This window comes from Meles meles, chromosome 1 (assembly GCF_922984935.1).
Source record: "Meles meles chromosome 1, mMelMel3.1 paternal haplotype, whole genome shotgun sequence".
NCBI classification, from domain to species: Eukaryota; Metazoa; Chordata; class Mammalia; order Carnivora; family Mustelidae; genus Meles; species Meles meles.
Window position 1 is genome coordinate 42,291,687 of NC_060066.1, and position 21,323 is coordinate 42,313,009.

Below are 21,323 nucleotides of genomic sequence, written 5' to 3' on the forward strand. Positions count from 1 at the left end.
CTGAAAGGACAGACTCCATTTTTGTAAAGGACATTGAGGACTGGGGACTGAAAAATTTTCCCAGGTGAACTGAACTTCCTATTCCACGAATGCTTCCCAAGGGCTGAGTGATGCAAATGTGCTGTACAGAGAGAAATACAGGTGTACTTCTTACCCGTGAGGTTATAATCCAAATTCAGAACTGACATACTCGAGCTCTGTAACAAGATTATGTATGCCAAGTGATGCCAACAACATAGGACAGCTCTGAAATAGAACTCAGCCAAGCCTTGACTGTACTCCCGAGGAACAGATAGAATTCAGATTTGAGAATATTGTGGAAATCCATATGCGCAAAGAGCGATTGGAATAGACTGTGTGGAATTCAGAAACAGAGTGCTCCATCTTCTCAGTTTTCTGTGGCTTATGTAGGTTTTTAGATTGTCAAGTAGAGCACCAGTCATAAAATGCAAAGACAAAATGATCTCACTGCTGTCACCGTTAAACATTTCAGAACGAAAGATTCAGTGATTTATGCTTTAAAGGATGGTTGTTTGGGAGGCACCTGGGTGACTCAATCAATTAAGCAGCTGCCTTCAGCTCAAGTCATGATCCCAGGGTCCTGGGATGAAGCCTACTTCTCCCTTTCCCTTTCCCTGCTGCCAAATAAATAAATTTTTAAAAAGGGGGGAGGGTTGTTTGACCTGTACCTGGAGTGCACTTATCCTTGGTGGCTTTTACAAACCCTTATGGCAACCAGGGAAAAACCTTACCACTTCGGAAAAACATGGCTTACCCATGCTCTCCCACCAAGACCCTAACTCTTCCAGGAATAAAAAAAGAACACACGCTTTGAGATTAAACAGGCGGGTTTTATTATCAAATGTAACAATTCTACGAAAACGCTAGTACCGTGGTTAAGTATTACTTTCTATCTTAAAGACTCTCAGAGCTTTGGGCCGACAGCATCTTAAGGCATCAAGTATAAACAACTCTTTCTGATCTTAAGTGCCAGCTATCACCAATTTTCAGACCAAATGTTGTGTTGTGTTTTGTTTTTTTCCTACTGCAGTTAGAGGGCCATTGCTGGTCAGACGAAGAGGGAATGTTTGGCTCTCCATTCAAGGTGTTAATCAAAATAATGCAAAGGAAATAAAAATAGCAGCCACAGAAGCCGGCAGGGCATTGCATCCGAACCTAGGACAATAGGAGTAACTTAAAGACACATGAGCACTTAATCAAATCCTGTTTTCCTCTTTGGAGTTGCACAAGGCAGCAGTACTAGCTAGCTAGTGTCTAATATTGCACTTTTTAGCATAAACACAGCTAAACACACAGTGCGAAACACTGACAGCATCGGTACCTGCTCTAGTGGCTTCAGTGTTTACCTCTCAGTCCAGCATGCTGACTATAATCCTAGGCTTTTAAAAGTTTTAATTATTTGACAGTTAAGGCATTGAGAGAAAGTTTTAAGGCTCTATCTTAATATATACAAGCATTCACTTCAGTTAGTATATTGCTTTCTAGAATACACTGTTCAAATATTCTCATTTTACGATATTAAAAACTATGGAATTTCTCTTATTAAAGTCCAAACCATCAGTAATGGGCAAAGTACAATATAAAATAATACATATGAAGCCACAATGTTCAGTTACAGTTTAAACTAGAAATTACTAACTACAGATAGCTGCTTCATTTTTGGTTTCGCATTTTGGCCCCTAGTTCATTCTTATTTACAACTGGTACCTGCTGAGAAAAAAAGGTGAAACTTTGAAGCTAGGAGTGTTTGGTGGTGGGTGCGAGAGGTCTTCTGATTTATCCCAAGGTGTTTAAAAAGGCAGTTTCGTTGGTTTAACTGTAAGACTTAAGGATTCCAAGACCTTATTCTTGAATTACTTAGTAAGAGGGCACACTTGTGCAGAGGACATGGACAGAGAATGAAAAATGGAAACAGCTTCCACGATACAGTTCCTGACGGAGATGGTAGACACTAGTATTTTTTGTCCAAGACTTAAAACTTAGGAAACACCTACGATGCCACATTAGCTAGAAGTAATGGAGTCACCTGATTTCAAATTCACATTTTAAATGCCTATTTGCAATCAGCAAGGAGCCAGGCATGCTGCTTGCTATAAGGATTTGGCTTCACTGGCTCAAGTTTTTTACTCTACCGAAAGATTGGGCAAAAGCCCACTGTCCAATCATGTTTGCTGAAAATACTGCAGCCTGAGCGTAGACAAACTTCCCCTGAAGTTGCTAGAAGTTGTCATATATGACGGCTTCAGGATCACCATACATCTTTTAAACACTGGAAAAAAAAAAAACAATAAAAGGAAATATTATAGTCTCCAAAATTTTCAATTATTGGCAGCTATAAAAAAATTATTTCGAATGACACAAGGTCTATAAAAAAAAAAAAAAAAGCCTTAAGGTAGTCCAAATTTTTATTTTACACAAACATAGCTGGCTTTTACATGGCAAGTTTTCAGGGAGTACAATGCTGGCAAATGAAGTTTCTGTGATAACTGGCATTTCCACAACTCCCTGCCCTGTGTATTACCATGCACGATCATGTGCGTGTTGTTACCTCCACACTTCACTCAGCTCCCTTGTGGAGAGTCCATTTTACAATGCCAATAAGCACACTGACATTCCTTAGTCTGGGTTCCCAAGTTATCACAGCATTCTTCTGATATTAGAGGCTCAATACCATTGTTAAAACCATGAAGACAATTTTTATTTATTTATTTTTAAAAGATTTTATTTATTTGACAGACAGAGATCACAAGTAGACAGAGAGGCAAGCAGAGAGAGAGGAGGAAGCAGGCTCCCCACCGAGCAGAGAGCCCGATGCGGGGCTCGATCCCAGGACCCTGGGATCATGACCCGAGCCGAAGGCAGAGGCTTTAACCCACTGAGCCACCCAGGCGCCCCTGAAGACAATTTTTAAAAATTAAATTCTAATATAAGAAATTTCAAATAACGTAAAGCAAAAATATCCGAGTAAGAGGCAATGAGGCATGACATTATAGGAAACATGAACCCTACATGTCAGTGACTAGCTGATGAACAACCTTTATGTGGATTAATTCATTTATCCACACAACCATCCTGTAAGAGTACCATGCTATTCCCATTATACAGATGGGGAAATGGAGGCACAGAGCAATTAAACCAGTAATAAGCAGGTCCAAAATTTGAACACAGATTGGTTCTACTATGCTATTTCATTTAATTTCACTTATACACCATACTTGGGCTCCATGCTCAGTGGGAAGTCTGCTTGAGATTCTCCCTCTCCCGCTTCCCCTGCTTATGCAGAGCGTTTTCTCTCTCTCTTAAATAAATAAAACTTTAAAAAATTACTACAGGGGGCGCCTGGGTGGCTCAGTGGTTAAAGCCGCTGCCTTCGGCTCGGGTCATGATCTCAGGGTCCTGGGATCTAGTCCCGCATCGGGCTCTCTGCTCGGCGGCAAGCCTGCTTCCCTCTCTCTCTGCCTGCCTCTCTGCCTACTTGTGATCTCTCTCTGTCAAATAAGTAAATAAAAAATCTTAAAAAAAAAAAAAAAAAAAAAAAATTACTACAGGATGCCTCCCACTTCCCCTGCTCATGCGCTCAAAAGTGTTTTTTTCCTCTTTCTCTTAAATAAATAAATAAAACTTTAAAAAATTACTACGGGATGCCTGGGTGGCTCAGTTGGTTAAATATCTGCTTTCAGCTCAGGTCATGGTCCCACATTCCTGGGATCAAGTCCTGCATTGGGCTCCTTGCTCAGTATGGAGCTTGCTTCTCTATCTGCCTTTCCCTCTGCTTGTGCTCTCTCTCTGACAAATAAATTAATAAAATTTTAAAAAATTACGACAATTTGAAAAAAAATTACAACCATATGAAAAAAATTTATGACAATTTGGTGGCTTAAAACAACAGAAACTGGGGCACCTGGGTGGCTCAGTGGGTTAAAGCTTTGGCCTTCCGCTCAGGTCATGATCCCAGAGTCCTGGGATCAGTCCCACATCGGGCTCTCTGCTTAGCAGGGAGCCTGCTTCCCCCCACCACCCCGCCTCTCTCTGCCTGCCTCTCTGCCTACTTGTGATCTCTGTCTGTCAAATAAATACATAGAATCTTAAAAACAAACAAACAAACAAAACACCCAGAAACTTATTTTCTCACAATTCTGGCAGCCACAAGTCAGAAATCAAGGTTATCATCCAGGAGGCATACTCTCCAGAGGCTCTTGGGAACATTCTTTGCCTCTTCCAGCTCCTGATGGCTGCAGGTGCTCCTTGGCTTATGTTGGCATCATTCCAGTCTTTGCCTCCATGCCCGTACTGCCCCCTCTCCTTCTGCCTCTTTTGTAACTACTATAAGGGCCCACCCAGATAATCCAGGATAAACTCCTTCTCCCAAGATCCTTAATTTACATTTTTGGCCAGATAAGGTAATAGTCACTGGTTCCAGGGATTGGGACACGTATTTGGGACCACCATTCAGCCTGCTACAAGTACTTACTCTGCCATGCTCTTATTTGCTCAATGGAAAAGAGTATGGAGATTGAAACTAGAAGTGATGGATCTTTTGGTCAGCCTGGTCATAAGCCTGTAGGACTCTGAAAATTACCCAACTTCCTGGGTTTCGTTTCCTTATCTGTCAGATGGAGCCGCCGGGGGCACCCACTCCCATGCCTCACAGTGCTGTGAGGAGACTCACATGGCATTGAAGGTATAAAATGCTTAAACAGCATAATGTCATCTACTGGTGTAAGATGACTGGTGATGATAAATCTGACTAGTAATGTAGATGAGCTGAAAACAATATATAGTCACACTATAAGAAACTAGGTCCAAATTGCATGAGGGCATACACAAAAGAAGCTGAAAGGAGACATTCGTTGTGGTTATTTCTGGAGGGTGGAATTATTAGAGACTTCTTTGTACCTGTCTATATGTTCCAAATTCTCTAAAATGAGCACATAATACTTTTGTGATCCTTATCTCCCAGGGTTGCTGAGATCATTAAATATCTTTTAACTTAGGCCAAGTGTTTTACACAGTAACTCCACGTGACTTTAAAAAAAAATTCTCAATATAAAAAGGATACTAATCTGATATTATAATAAAATGTAAAAATCTGGGTTTTGACAGAGCAACTGATTTGCTATTCTATCCTGACTCCAAGCATAAGATAGAATCAAAGCTGAGTAATGGTTATAGTCAATTTAGGATATTTTTAATGTAATAGCAAAAAGTTTCATTTCTAATTTAGTATGTTGCTTTTTCTATATAGATCTTTATTAAGTTCATAAACAGCATTTAGAGGTTGAACAAAGAACATTTCAAATTACAAAGCATGGACCAAAAGGAGTATCAGAAAGTTAGATTAATGTCTCCCATCATTGTGAACTAAACTAGAAAACACCCCACTTCCCGCTGCAAAGTATCTGGGCATGATACTCTTGGTACCCAAGAGACCTTGAAACCTCACAGAAAATGGCAGAGAATCTTCACCCCCACCCCAAAACTGAGGTTTCTAAAACTTCAGAAGGAGAGCTAAGAACCCAACTGTCATTTTTCAAGGACAACAGTACACTATTAGTAACCATATTTTCCAATTTAGAATCCATATGGTTAAGGCCCATAGACTCCTCAGCCATAAAAATGGTTAACAAAATCTGAAGATGGTATGCCAAGAAAACCAATTTCAGCAAACTCAATAATAAAAAAATGAAGACATTAAGCCACACTAATTCCTGACCATGTCCCCAAAATATATTCTCTTCAGTCTCACAAAGAAAGTCAATATCCTTTAAGAAAAGGTTATCAAATAAACTATTTTCAAAAACTATCAGGGTTCCTTCCCTCCAGACTTAGACAATGAAACTTAAAAACATTATCTTAACAGAAATAAGCTAATTATGAGAGACAAATATTGTGTTATTTATGAGGTACTGAGAACAGTCAAATGCATAGAAACAGAAGTAGAAAGGTAGTTGCCAGGGGCTGAGGGAAGGGAGAAATGGGGAGATCCAGTTGGAGAAGATGAAGCTAGATGGTGGTAATGGTTACATAATCATGTGAATGTATTTAATGCCACTAAACTGTACACTTAAAAATATTTTATGTTATGTATACTTACCACCATTTAAAAAAAAAAAAAAGGAAATGGAAAAAAGTACACCCAACTCAACAGAATTACCATAGGACTCAGTGATTCCACTCCTAGAAACGTGCTGAAGAGAATTAAAAACAGGTACTCATAAATATTCATATCAGCATAATTTAAATAGCAAGAAGGTGGAAACAACCCAAATGTCTATCAGTAGAGAAATGAACAGATGTGGTATATCCATACAATGGGGTAGTTCAGCCACAAACAGGAACAAAATACTGACATGCCATGTCAAGGATGAACTTCAAAGACATGTGAAGTGAAAAGCAGCCAGACACGAAAGAGTCACATGTTGTAGGATCCCATTCATATGAAATATCCAGTATAGGCAAATGCATGCAGACAGGAAGCATATTGGTTGCCAGGGTCAATGGGGAAGGAAAATAAGGAAATACTGCTTAAAAGGCATGAGGTTTCCTTTTGGGGTGATTAAGAGGTATTGGAACTAGATAGAGATGGTTGCACATGTTGTGAATACACTAAATGCCACTGAATTGTAGACTTATAAATGATGGATTTTGTTATTGACTTTTACTGCAGTTAAGGCAAAACCAAAAAAAAGGATAGGCAACCTGCATTCCACACGAAATACAGCAAATGGATTTCCAAATGGAAAAGTTTTCCCTTAGCCCAAAATAACATACAACTATTATCCATAAATGCTGCTTAGATACTGTCTCCTTGAATGACACACTGAATTCCAGTCTCCCATTTCTTCCAGGATTTCTGACCCTCCTACATCACACTGAAGAAAAGGGGAAATCTCTCACCCAACTCATAAGAAACACTTTCGAATTCTTGATCTCTATTTGTTTTGGCCCTTTATATTAAGCTTTCACATGATAGTGCCTTACCTTCTTTTCTGAGGATGGTCTAACTGCTGGGGCCCTTAAATACAAACCCATTCTTTGGGTAGAGTCCTGGCCTGGTCATTTGTGTGTACAAGTCCATCATCGGCTGCATACTAAAATGCAAGTTAGAACAAACAGGATCAAAAGATGGACAAACTGCCACTATGGATTATTAGTATTTCAACTGACTAGATCTACCAATAGTATTACACTCTATTTAGACTGGAAGAAACAAGTTAAAACTCTTGATATAAGCCACATACATAACCACAAATCCCAAGTCGCTACATCCTACTTAATATGTCTAAATACCATAAAACTTCCTTTTAGGAAGGAAGTTTGATTGAACACAGGGAGAAAAGAACACTGTGACACAGTCAACACCAAACCTTTCAGATCTTGCTAACGATGCAGTTTCCATGATACCACAGGCGCAACTAGATACAAAAGAGTTGAGTAGCAACTATTTGCAAGGTACTGTACAATAAACCCAGCATCTGCAAACAACTCTGTGAACTTTAAAGATTAGCTGTTACTTGGGACATCAGCCTAATTCCCTCAGGACAGTAAGTAAAAATATCAGCCATGAGAGGCACAAAGAGATACTGATTAAAGTATTTTGAGAAGAAACAAAAACTAGCACTATTGAAATTGCAAAGCAGTAAAGGGGAAAGCACAGAACAAATACAGTTAAAGGAATTATGTAAGAATATCACAAGAGTCCAGAATAAGAGGCCCATCAACTACAATATAGATATGGGTTTATTTTCACAACAAGAAGGACATTCTCTTGACCAAATATTTTCATGGTAGCTTGTCTTCATGTAATCAGTTCTTGTTCTATAAATCTCATTTATCAAAATGGGCCCAACCCAGGCACTTTAACTTTATAAAATTATTGAATTTTTCTTACGTATCTTTTTGTAATCTCTACACCCTGTGTGGGACTCAAACTCATGACCCCATATCAAGAGTCACATGCTCTTCCAAATAAGCCAGCCAGGTGCCCCTACAAATTAAAGATTTGATAGTAGAAAACATTTCCTGCATTGTGTTTTAGCCACAAGAATTCTTCCCTTTTTGTAAATCCTTGCCCTTTCTGGCTTCACACCCCCTCTCCAAGTATAAAGTATAGAAAAATTAAATTGAAGTACAAGGAATTTTCCTAATGGTAGGAGAAACAAACATCTAAAAATTATATTTAAATATAATGTTTATAGAAAATGACACAGGCCATTATTATCTCGACATTTTTTAAAGGCAGAATCAGAAACTACCAAGCAATTTCCTTTACTCAACCAATTATTAACACGTATTTGCGTAATTATATGACCATATTACATAACCATATAATAATCATAAATAATCAGAAAAACAAATGAAAACCTCCCATTAAATTAAAAAATAGCAAGAAATACACCATAAATAAAGACAAACACAGAATTCAGTTTTTAATCATCCGTCACTGATTTTGTCTTATGGTAAAGCTATACTTAAACAATCTAAAATCCTGTAAGTGGCTTATTATCAAAATAATGGAGTACGGGGTCGGGGTGGCGGGGGAAAGACGACATGGACTCTCAAAGCCAGAAAACATGAGGCTTTATGGAAGAGTGATACAAAAGATTTCGGATGCATGCATGTAACTGCCTTAAAGCTAAAATTACTGAAGACACTGGAATGATCAGATATACTCAATTGGGTAAGTGAGGTTCCTATGTAATCTTTAAGTATAAGCTTTAGGCCCAACATGAGGTTTGAACTCACACTCTGAGATCAAGAGTTGCCTGGTCTACCAACTGAGCCAGCCAAATACCCCAGGTTCCTACATAATCCTAATTCACTGATCCAATTCATAAACTTCATGCACTTCAGCAGTGAAGGTCAAATGGCTTGAGATGAATTAACCTGCACAATCTTCTTACTTCTGATTATATCAGATAACGCTAACCTTTAATGATTCCCAAGAAGCTAACAGAAAATAAACTACGACAAACTTATTTGATCTCAACTCTGAAGCAGGTCAATCTTTTAGCTATAAATCTAGAAATAACTGCTTTTATTTATTACTTACAAAAAAAATTGTTACTATTTGTTAAATACCTACAAAAGTCAGCCATAGAACTCTTCATAATAAGAGCAAATTTGCTTGGGATGCCTAAGTGACTCAGTTGGATGAGTGTCTGACTTTGGCTCAGGTCATGATCCCAAAGTCCTGGGATCAAGTCCTGCGTCGGGCTTCTTAGCGGGGAGCCTGCTTCTCCTTCTGCCTGCAGCTCCCTCTGCTTGTGTTCTCTACCTCTCTCTCTCAAATAAAATCTTAAAGGAAAAAAAAGAGCAATTTTGCTTCATGCTTCATGTCATAACCAGTTTCTATGTATATGACCACTTAATTCTATTCAGTGTGAAGGTGAAAAGTTGATTAGTCGAAACAAAAAATTAAACTAATTCAGCTGACCCCTAAAACCTGACACTCTGCTTGTAGCTTTCCAGAACTGGGGAACATTGGGAGAAAAATATAAACTCAAATGTTTATCTTGGTCACATTAAACAATTTCTTCAATAGCTTTCACTGAAAGTCTCTCTTCCTTTCATAACCTCATGAATCTCACTATGAAGTTTAGAAAAGTAACTTTGTTTAGCCCTGCAAGAGCTCCCAATAGGTAGTATAAGGGCTTAGAAAAGAAGCAAAGCATCTCCAACAGTCCCCCTTACCAGGAGTTTCAGTTACCCTCCACGGGAAGCAGAGGGTCCTAATGCGACATCGCCATCCCTAAGTCTTTCCCCTCACTTCCTCTCACCACATAGGCATTTTGTCTTCTCACACCATCTCATCACAACAAGGGTGAGGGCAGTACAGTAAGATATTTAGGGAGAGAATGAACACATTCACATCTCTTTCATTACAGTTCTACTTTATTATTGTTGTTAATCTCTCACTGTGCCTATAAATTAACATAGGCATGCAGGAATAAGAAAAAAAAAAAGCATATATAGGGTTTAATACTATCTACAATTTCAGCATCCACTGGGGGTCTTAGACTGTTTCTCCCATAAGGGGGAGATGAACCATGAGAGACTGTGGACTCTGAGAAACAAAATGAAGGTTATGGAGGGGAGTGCGATGGGGGGTTGGGTAAGCCTGGTGGTGGGTATTAAAGTGGGCATATATTGCATGGAGCACTGGGTGTGGTACATAAACAATGAATCTTGGAACACTGAAAAAATAAAATAAAGTTAAAAAAAAAAAAAAAGAATTTCTCCCATAGATAATGGGGGAAGACTCACTGATTTCTGAAAAATATCTTACCACGAGTAAGAATGTATTAAACTAGGCAGTAACAAAAAACAACTCTGTCCAACCTTCATTAGATTTTCTTCATTTGTCAGAATATACTCTATGTTAAAAGCCCTTAAGGGGCGCCTGGGTGGCTCGGTGGATTAAAGCCTCTGCCTTCGGCTCAGGTCGTGATCCCAGGGTTCTGGGATCGAGCCCCATATTGGGCTCTCTGCTCGGCGGGAGGCCTGCTTCCTCCTCTCTCTCTGCCTGCTTCTCTGCCTACTTGTGATCTCTGTCTGTCAAATAAATAAATAAATTAAAAAAAAAAAAAAGCCCTTAAGACCATTAGAGTAACTTGGTGCATCTGTTGTATCTCCACCGAGATTATTTTAGCTGAGCTCCACAATCCTCCATGATTCATGGATGCCAAGCTTGTAAACCCATTCTAACAGCGAAACAGCCTCTGTAGGCACAACCTGTACAACACTGTACCACAAGCATTAAAGGCCCATTTTAAGATTTGACAATTATGTCTATAAACGCTTTTCAACTCTGGAGAATCAAGCAAAGCTCAGCTCCAAGAAGAAAGATAATTTTTGCTATTGATGCAATAAAACAGCTTTAGGATACTGATTTTTAGACACTGCAGGAAAGGAATTTGGGTTCTAGGTAATTATGTCATTTGTGGAACGAAAGGTTGCTCAGATGTGATGGCATTGAGGAGACTTTGCTTCCTGCTAAAGAGCTCTTATCAAGAAACATGTCATTTTTCAGCTTGAGTCAGAAGACAACTGATGGACATCAGCAGTGGTAGAAAAATCCAGTAAGACTGAATATTCATTTTACAAGAATTACAGCAAATCGTTTCATAAAAAGCTAATTATCCTACAGCTCATTTTAGTAAGTTAGCCTCTAAAGATTGACTGCGTCTCCTTTGTTTTTTTCCAGGTTAGGCAGAGAGGCCTCTAACCACTTTTTAAATACTCAACTTCATGTTTAAGAACTTTTTTTTTTCCTTGTTCATCAAGAATTTGAGGAAAACTCCTTAGCAGCCAATCCTATTCTACGTGAAAGACCCACAATGCTGTGTGCTCTAAACAGCTTTCCCAAAGTAGCCCAAATTTCAAAAAGAGCACCTACAGATTATGTTGAGACAATGAGAACAGCACGGAAAAGCCCTCATCTTGTCAAAGGGGTGAGTCTGAAGTGAGCACTCACATAACTAGTCCCTCTGACTTTGCCTCTGGTTCTTTTGCCTCTGTAAGCAAATCTATCAGCACATGTACACATGAGGTTTCGAGAATCTGCTTCTTTCCTGGCTGCTGCATTTTTCAAGAAAATCAACTTAAGTAATAAGGGCACTGTGTATTTTTCTTCTTCAAGCTACTGACCTGGTAACCTTGGAAGAAGTTAAGAATTTCCTTAACTCCAGTATTGTAGGCCAGGCCCTGCATTCTGACCACCGTGCCAGGCTGTGGAGGGACACCGCTAAGATTAGCAGCTGTAGGGAAGTAGCCAAGACTATTGGGCGAACCTGGGGGGCTAAAGGGAGAGAAAGCACAGTGAACCAATAGGAATAGACAATGTCCAATATTTACTCTAAAAACATTAGTTATTTAAGGAAACTGACTTTCTTAAGATGATCTTAGAATTCTCACTCATTTCTCCCAAGACAGGGAAGAACACCATAACTGATCTGTCCCACACTTCCACGAAAGTCAAAAGTTGAAAAGTAGAACAGTTAATATAGAGTTAAGTACAAGGCTTCCCCAGAGATCCAGTTCTGAGATTCTTAAAGGGACAGTCAGGAGAGAATTAAAGCTTCACAGTCACACAACCACAAAGCACCACTTCCAAAGCCCAGTTCACTGATGATTAACTGGCTAGTTACCAAAATAGAAAGGCATGAAATTCAAAGGACTTCTAGGAACCACAGCCACAGTGACCAAAAGTATCCAAAGTTATTGCTCCAAAGAATACACTGTTCTACCCATATGTACAAGCAACTGTACAGAACAAAACACAAAGTACCATAGCACTCATGAGTTAGTTCTTCCAACCAGACTAGAAGAAAAAAAAAAAAGGTATTGAAGTGGGTAAATTAGAAGGCACACATAACAAATTAAATCAATCACCATTAACACAAGGGAAAAATGATGCTTGTGTCCTCTTGTTTATCTGTAGCAATTACCTCCAAGGAGAAAGCCAAATGAATACATAATCATTCTTCATGTGGCAGCTCAAGTGATTACCATATTATGAAATTAGTTTCACCCTGTCTCCCACCCAGTTGGTTTTCTACCACAATTAGTGGCCAGATACTCATACTTGAAAACACATAGGTGGAAAATTTTTAAGGACTTTATTAGCTTAAAGAGGAATAAAGACCCACAGTTTTAGATTATTCAATCTTATAAATCTAGGTAATTATCCGATTTCAAAGACCAGTAAACACACAACAGAAGGCACTAAAAATCTTTGAAATTATTTATCCTATATAATCCTAACTGATGGGTTAATGGGAATAGTGCCAGATGTGCAAACAGTTCCAGGTTCCATTTTTTTTTTTTTTTTAATTAGCACAATAACTTTGCGCAAGTCATTTTATTTCTCGGAACTTCAATTTCATCATTTGCAAAATGGGCATAATAGCACCTTTTAATTTCACAGAACTGTTCTTCAGATTCAATGATACAACATACCAAATTACTCCATAAATCACAAAATGAAATAATTTGTTATTTCCATAATCATCATTCCATTTCATCATTTTTAAAATATCAGAGTCTGAAAATATTACTTGACATCAAGCTGCCCTTAACCTTTTAGGTGTGTATAAAGCAGGGGTCCTCAACTTGTTTGCATAGTAGAGTCACAAACCAGATGTTTACTACTCTCTGTATGATCAGAACCTATTTAGAGACTAACAGTCAATCTATGTGCAACTAGGAGAGCAGAGACAGAGGGAATGCTGAACTTTACATCTGAGGAGAAATTTAACCATCACTCAGACACACCTCATTTTTACAGAGGTAGAAACAGAAACTAAGAGTTAAATAATTTCCCAAAGGTCATACAACCAGTTAGTTCTTCACCAAACCAGAACCACCCAGATGTTTCAACCCCCATTCATCAGAGACCACACTTTGCTCATGTCAAATGCCTGATAGATACTCACTCTAATTCTCAAGGACCACCAAGCTTTCTCTGTGTATCTGTGTTACTAGGTTTCCATACTGACTATGAGACTCAGATTGTTTCCACAGTATAGAGCTTACTACCATGATTCTGTCCTGGCACATTCTAGTCCTTCGGCGAAAGATCTCTTATAAATTATATCTAGGTGTCTAGTACATTCAAAAAACAAACAAGACAAAACAAAAATAGAAGTTACCAAGTGGAAATGTAAGGTTTTAAGTGACAATTATGTTCGGCCATCTATAAGGTAGCACCTATTCTCATGAAGCCTAAACATGGAATCATATCCTTGTTTTTTTGCACCAGGATTCCTGCTATACACAAGGCATCTTAAGGAAAATTAAACAATTGTATATCTACCTGACAGGACACAAGAATAAGAATTTTCTAAACCTAAATGCCAAAGTGTTTCAGATTATTAAAATAGGAATCAACAAAAAGAATTTATAAAAGTGACAAGATGTAGACAAGGTAAACCTCTAAGTAGAAAATAAAGAAATTACTAAAAAAAAAAAAAAAGCTAAATCAAAAAACCAGTTAAGTATAATTTATAAGATCCATACATAAAATAGATCAATTTCATTTTTATACACTACAGTGAAAATACAAATATGACATTAAGAAAGTAATTCCGGGGTGCCTGGGTGGCTCAGCGGGTTAAAGCCTCTGCCTTCGGCTCAGGTCATGATCCCAGAGTCCTGGGATCGAGCCCCACATCGGGCTCTCTGCTCAGCAGGGAGCCTGCTTCCCTTCCTCTCTCTCTACCTGCCACTCTGCCTACTTGTGATCTCTGTCTGTCAAATAAATAAAATCTTAAAAAAAAAAAGTAACTCCATTTACAACAACATCAAAAAAAAACCAAAAACCACTTAGAAAGAAATAAACATAGAAATAGCTAGACCTGTACATTGAGAGTTAAAAGACATTGCTCAAAAATAAAAGATAGTCTAAATACAAGGAAAGACAGTCCATGTTCATAAACAAAAGACTTAATATTGTTAAAATGACAGTATGTCTAAATTCACCTAAAGATTAAATTCAATTGTATCAAAATTCCAAATGGTTTGTTACAAGAATCAAAAAACCTGAACCTAAAACGTACAAGGAAATGCAAAGGACTCAGAAGAGCCACACTCCCTTGAAAAAGAACAAAATAAGAGTTACACTTGCTAAATTTAAAACTTACTATAAAACTACAGTAATCGGGGCGCCTGGGTGGCTCAGTGGGTTATGCCTCTGCCTTAGCCTCAGGTCATGATCCCAGGGTCCTGGGATGAGCCCCACATCAGGCTCTCAGCTCGGTGGGGAGCCTGCTTCTCTCCAACCCCTGTCCACCCCCGCCTGCCTCTCTACTTGTGATCTCTGTCAAATAAATAAATAAAATCTTAAAAAAAAAACAAAAAAACACTACAGTAATCAAGACAGTGTGGAACTTCCATAAAGACTGGTAATGATCAGTGGAACAGAACTGAGTAGCCAGAAATAAACCCTAACATTTATGGTTCATTTGAATTTTGACAAGGATTCTGAGACAATTCAATGAAGAAAGAATACAAAAGCAAACCTTGGAGATGTGGGTTTCCAGACCATTGCAATAAAGTGAGTAACACAATACAGCAAATCCAATGAAGTTTCTGGTTTCCCAGTGCACATACAGCATTTGTTTAGAGTATACTGTAATCTCCTAAGTGAGCAAAAGCTTTAGGCCCAAAAACAAGTGGATACACCTTAAAAATATTTTACGTTAAAAATGCTAAGTGCCACTTAAACATTCAGCTAGTTATAATTACTGATCACAGATCATAACAAAATAAAAAAACTATGAAATATTTCAAAAATTGCCCAAATGTGAGAGAGAAAAGGAGTAAATGGGGGGACGTCTGAGTGGCTCAGTGGGTCAGGCCTCTGCCTTAGGTCATGGTCTCAGGGTCCTGAGATCGAGCCCCGCACCTGGCTCTCTGCTCAGCAGGGAGCCTGCTTCTCCTTCTCTGCCTGCCTCTCTGCCTACTTGTGATCTCTGTCTGTCAAATAAATAAATAAAATCCTAAAAAAAAAAAGAAACGAAGTAAACTCTGTGAAAAAGATGGTGCAGGATTGCCATAAACCTTTGATTTGAAACAAACAAAGAACCCCAAAAAACCCAGTACCTACAAAGTACAGTAAAGCAAAGCAAAATAAAATAAGGTACGCCTGTTATCTTTTCCATAAATAATGCTGGGATAATGTACAAATGCCAAAAGAATGAATTTAGACTTCTATCTTCGTTGTTGGTTAGAAATGTAAAATGGAGGGGCGCCTGGGTGGCTCAGTCAGTGGAACATGTGACTCTTGGTCTCTGGGTTGTGGATTCCAGCCCCATGCTGGGTGTAGAGATTGCTTAAAAATAAAATCTTCAAGAGGCACCTGGTGGCTCAGTCAGCTGAGTGAGTGTGACTCTTGGCTTCAGCTAGGTCATGATCTCAGGGTCAAGAGACTCTCAGGCTCTAAGCTGGACAGAGAGCCAGCTTGGGATTCTCTCTATGTCCCCTCCCCAGCCCAACTCTCTCACACTCTCTCTCAATCTCCCCCTCCAAAAAAAAATTATTTGCAGAACAAAGAAAGGATATATGATAATACTGGGGGCCAAGGTGCCTACCATATCAGAACACTCATTATACACATTATTGAAAACATGCCTTGTAATATACTTCCTTCATGTATTACTTACAAACTACTAAACACTGGTAATACTAATTAATGTTATCAATGACATTCAACATAGAGGTAGTGGTAGTGTGACAATATTCATAATTTCAAGACTTACCCTATTTCTCTGGGAAAGAGATGATCAAAGTATTATCTAAGCTAAAGAAATAGGTTAGGTGAAAAGATTAGAGAACTACATTCTCCCCTCTGATGAGTTACCACACATTAACTTAGGAAACACTGCCTTGCAAAATTATTGCAGACTGTTTGTATTAACATTCGTAACACCATAGTGTTACAAAGACTATGTGTTTGGAAAGTGACTGGAAAAACACTGTTTGAATCCCAGTTAAGTGTAAAAGCTGGAGTCAATTTTCATGTAGGAAATTTTTTGGTAAGATTTTATTTATTGGGGCGCCTGGGTGGCTCAGTGGGTTAAGCCTCTGCCTTTGGCTGAGGTCCTGATCTCAGGGTTCTGGGATCGAGCCCCGCGTAGGGCTCTCTGCTCAGCAGGGAGCCCGCTTCCCCTTCTCTCTTTGCCCACTTGTGATCTCTGTCAAATAAATAAATAAAATCTTTTTAAAAATTTTATTTACTAATTTGACAGAGAGAGATCACAAGTAGGCAGTGCAGCAGTGAGGGGGGCGGGGGGCAGGATCCCTGCTGTGCAGAAAGCCCGATGCGGGGCTGGATCCCAGAACCCTGAGATCATGACCTGAGCCGAAGGCAGAGGCTTAACCCATTGAGCCACCCAGGCGCCCCCAATTTTTTTTTTCCTAAAGCAGTTTTTTTTTTTTTCCGTAAGTTCAGGGGGCTCAACATGGGGCATGCACACATGACCCTGAAATCAAGAGTCAGTGCTTAACAAACTAAGCCACTCAGGTGCCCTTAGAAATTATTTTGAAAGTAATCTTGTTGCTTAATTGAAAGCACAAAATAACAACATAACTGATCCTCTTAGATGTTTAGAAGAAAAACTTTTTTTTTTCTTCTTTAAAGATTTTTGAGAGAATGTGTGTGCAAGAGAAAGCATGGGGTGACTGGGAGTTGGGGCAGGTTGCGGAGGGGAGAGGGGCAAGGGAGGGGCAGAGGGAGAGGCAGAAGTAGGCTCCTCACGGAGCAGGAGTCCAACTGGGGGCTGCATCCCAGGACTCTGGGATCATGACCTGAGCTGAAGGTAGATACTTAATGATTGACCCACCCAGGCACTCCAGAAGAAAAAAATTTGAGGGGTGACTTGCTAAGGGACATCTGTGAGTAGAGCATGTGACTCTTGATCTCAGGGTCGTAAGCTGGAGCCCACGTGGGCCACTGATTTTACTTAAAAAAAAAAAAATTATTTTTAAATGAAAGCTCTAGATGAAGCAGCATGTAAAATGCACTGTGACTGTGGGTATTTTGTTCTCTTCTCTCTTCAAAGAAATAAGACAATTTCCAATTTCTAAACGGGTATTAAGATTTTATTTTTCGGTAATCTCTGTACCCAGTGTGGGACTTGAATCTACCAATCTGAAATCAAAAGTCACACGCTCGGGGCGCCTGGGTGGCTCAGTGGGTTAAGCCGCTGCCTTTGGCTCAGGTCATGATCTCAGGGTCCTGGAATCGAGTCCCGCATAGGGCTCTCTGCTCAGCAGGGAGCCTGCTTCCCTCTCTCTCTCTCTGCCTGCCTCTCTGCCTAGTTGTGATTTCTCTCTGTCAAATAAATAAATAAAAATCTTAAAAAAAAAGGTCACACGCTCCACCAACTGAGCCAAGGTGCCCCCCCCCAAATTCATTATTTTTTATCATATTTTTGGGTTACTGTTTTTTTAAATGCACTTTTTTCTTATTGTTGAATGGGAACAGAGTACAATTCTACTGGGAGGTACAAATTTAGTAGTGTAACTCTTTTCCCCCAGCAAATGAGAACTCCTCTCTAGAAGCAACCTTATTCCAGCTTGGTTATTACTGGCTACCTTTCTACACACAGTTTATTAGTTATTTTGAACTTAAATGGAAAATGCTTCCTATTAAAAGGCATTTTACGTTTGCTAGGAAAAACAAAAAAAAAAGGAAAAAACAAAAAAACAAAAAGGGTTTAAAGTCTCTGCCTTCAGCTCAGGTCATGATCTCAGGGTCCTGGGATCAAGCCCCGCATTGAGCTCTCTGCTCAGTGGGGAGCCTGCTTCCCCCTTCTCTGCTTGTCTCTCTGCCTACTTGGGATCTCTGTCTGTCAAATAAATTAAAAAAAAAAAAAAAAAAAAAGATCTCATTAACTTGGGGAGCCTGGCTGGCTCAGTTGGAAAAGCATGTGACCCCTGATCTCAGAGTTTTGAGGTTGAGCCTCATGGTGGGTATAGAGGTTACTTAAAAATAAAAATATTTAAATAAATAAAAGAACCCATATGGAAAGTCAAAATAAGTCACTAACCTAAAACGTTAAAATTCATAGACAAATGTCAATTCTTCCTTTAGGCCTTCTTCAGTGTAATCTCTCAAACACATACCAAGGAAATGTTTAAGGCAATAAAGGTAAAAGAGGGTTATTTTATCAACACTGACATATGTGTTTTACTAAATTCTCCTGCTTTACAGTCAGTAGTGTTTTGAGAATAAGGTGCTTAAAGATATATTTGGCACACAACTAGTAGCAGGTGAAAGAAATGACCTCTAGGTTTTCTACTTTAAAATGTTTGGGGGGCGGGGAGGGTTGGGGTGTGTGGCTGGCAGGCTCAGTGGGTAGAGTGTACAACCTATTTAAAGAAAAAATATATATATTTTTAAAGATTTCATTTATTTATTTTACACAGAGAGAGAGATCACAAGTAGGCAGAAAGGCAGAGAGAGAGGTGAGGCAGGTCCCCTGCTGAGCAAAGAGCCTGATGTGGGGCTTGATCCCAGGACCCTGAGATCATGACCTGAGCCAAAGGCAAAGGGCGTAACCCACTGAGCCACCCAGGCGCCCCAAGAAAAAATATTTTTTAAAAAATTCCAGGATAGGAGTATAGCAGGGTAAACTGAAACAGAGGAAATAATATTGTCACAAGTAGGGAGAAGATGATCTCTTGACTTTGAAAATTTCTATAATAGAGCTTTCTTAAGGCTATGCTTGAAAGTAACATGATACACATTTTTTAAGAAAAAATTCTTAGAAAAACAAATCTGCAAATCAGAACAAATTGTATCAGGTGTTTTGAATGGTAATTTTTCCTTGATGTTCACCACACTATAATTTTCTGCCATGCTAAAAAGACTGTTAAGCACATTTGCATTTTAAATCTCTGAACTGTTCATTACATGAATATAGTCTTCAGCCTAGCAGATTACTACTTCCGTGAAAGCTATACTGAATTGTCACGAACAGTAGAGTTAACTGCCCACAGCAGTTGTTGCTTATGTGATTTAGAACTGTCATCCAAACTGAAAAACTTTAGTTAATAATCATTCCCACCAACAAAAATTATCTGACGCTTCTCCATTATTACAACATGGCTTGATACTCTATTACTACAGTATTCTGGTATCACTTCATTGTACGCTGAATTCCAGCTTATATTTGTAGCACTAAGTATTTAAGTTATAAAAAATTATTTTAATAACCAAGAAAAATATAACCCCATACTAAAGATACATTTTATCTTTTTTCCTAGTCTTTTGGAAAACATTCTCCAAATAAATTAGAAAGTACACTGGCTGCCAAATGTTACTATTGGGAGAAACCTGGTAAAGTGTATAGGAGATCTCTCCCCACTATTTGTTACAATTGCACAGGAATGAAATTATACTTAACTCAAAAGGTAGGCCCTGAAAATACAAAATATAGGCATGTCTCAGAGGGTTGGTATTTTTTTGGTTCAAATGTGAAGAATTTCAAAATAGAATACAGTAATGCTATACAACAAACCAAACAGTGCAGAATGCCTCAATATTACTACATATACATATTCATTGCTTAGGTAGAATAAGCTGATTGAACAATGAACGGAAATAAAGCACATTCGTGAATAAAATATCCCTTGCCCTCTTTCTTGATTCAAGGTGATATGCTACTTATTTAGTGTCCTACCAAAGGTAAGGTGATGCATATAAAGACATGTATGTGAATCTGCCTTTCCTTAAATTGGATGGCACAGAACTGAAAAATCAACGTGTTTCACCTATACCACAGGTTTGGTGCAAAGGAGAATATACTTTCCTAGGAAAAATGAAAGGGGAGGATAAAAGGTAGGACTCTCCTTTTGAAGAGAAAAGGTATGATAGATGAAACGGAGTTCTCAGTGATAAGCACTGGGCATAAATGTATCTGCCCTTCTAATTCCTTTGTATCCTTGGCTAAGCGCTAGGATATTGGGTAACTGAAACTGTCTTCCAAAAGGGAGAGGAAAGTCCATAAGCAGAAAATAAAACCACATATGCTTTTATTTCACTTACTCTTCAAAATGTTATTATCACAGCCACACATTTAGGCTGCTAAAAACTCCTTTAACAATGGATGGCTCATAAAAAAAAAAAAAAGTTCACTTTTTCTCCTTGAATGTTCCTCAAGTAACCCAAATCCTTATGATAAAAGATGTCGTATCTCAGAGCACAGAGCAGTAGCCACTGGAGAGTTTATCTTCAAAATTTTAAACAGACCAAATTAGAGATAAAATAAGGACAAATGCCCTCCGGCTGAAGACGACCTCTGATGTCACTGACTTAGCACAGGGTCACACATGCATTCTGTCAGCCACTCTAGACTAGGAAGAGTCTATGTTTTATGAATTGTATTCCCAATAGATCTCACATTTGCTCAGTTAAGTTGGAAGTTAAAAACAGTTAAAACTGGGGTGCCTGGCTGGCTCAGTCAGTAGCGCATGTGACTCTCGACTTCAGGGTGGTGGGTTTAAGCCCCATGCTGGAGATAGAGATCACATTTTAAAAATAAATAAATAAATAAAATCTTTAAAAAAAAAAAAAAAGGTTAAAGTTAATCACTTCTTTTAGAGGTGACATGCTTTAAAAAAAAAAGGGCGGGGGGTGCCTGGGTGGCTCAGATTGTTAAGCACCAGCCTACAGCTCAGGTCATGATCCCCGAGTCCTGGGATGGACCCCCATATTGGGTTCCCTGTTTGCTGGGGAGCCTGCTTCTCCCTCTCCCTCTGCAGCTCCCCCTGCTTGTGCTCTCACTCTCTCTGTCCAA

At 38.9% G+C, this 21,323-nt stretch overlaps 1 protein-coding gene across 6 annotated transcripts in view; it reads right to left on the reverse strand.

Annotated features, from left to right (window-relative positions):
• Positions 1 to 980: 980 nt before the first annotated feature.
• Positions 981 to 21,323, reverse strand: part of ESRP1 (epithelial splicing regulatory protein 1) — a 57,094-nt gene continuing 36,751 nt past the window's right edge. For 2 of the 6 annotated variants that reach the window (XM_046017098.1, XM_046017092.1), the window contains exons 14-16: positions 11,671 to 11,821; positions 7,003 to 7,112; positions 981 to 2,290 (exon numbers count right to left, since the gene is read on the reverse strand). In XM_046017098.1, coding sequence (XP_045873054.1) covers positions 7,038 to 7,112; positions 11,671 to 11,821 — 226 coding nt within the window. In that variant the 3' untranslated portion in view covers positions 981 to 2,290; positions 7,003 to 7,037. The remainder of the gene's footprint in view (positions 2,291 to 7,002; positions 7,113 to 11,670; positions 11,822 to 21,323) is intronic. The other 4 variants (XM_046017114.1, XM_046017107.1, XM_046017122.1 and 1 more) reach the window with 3 other exon arrangements.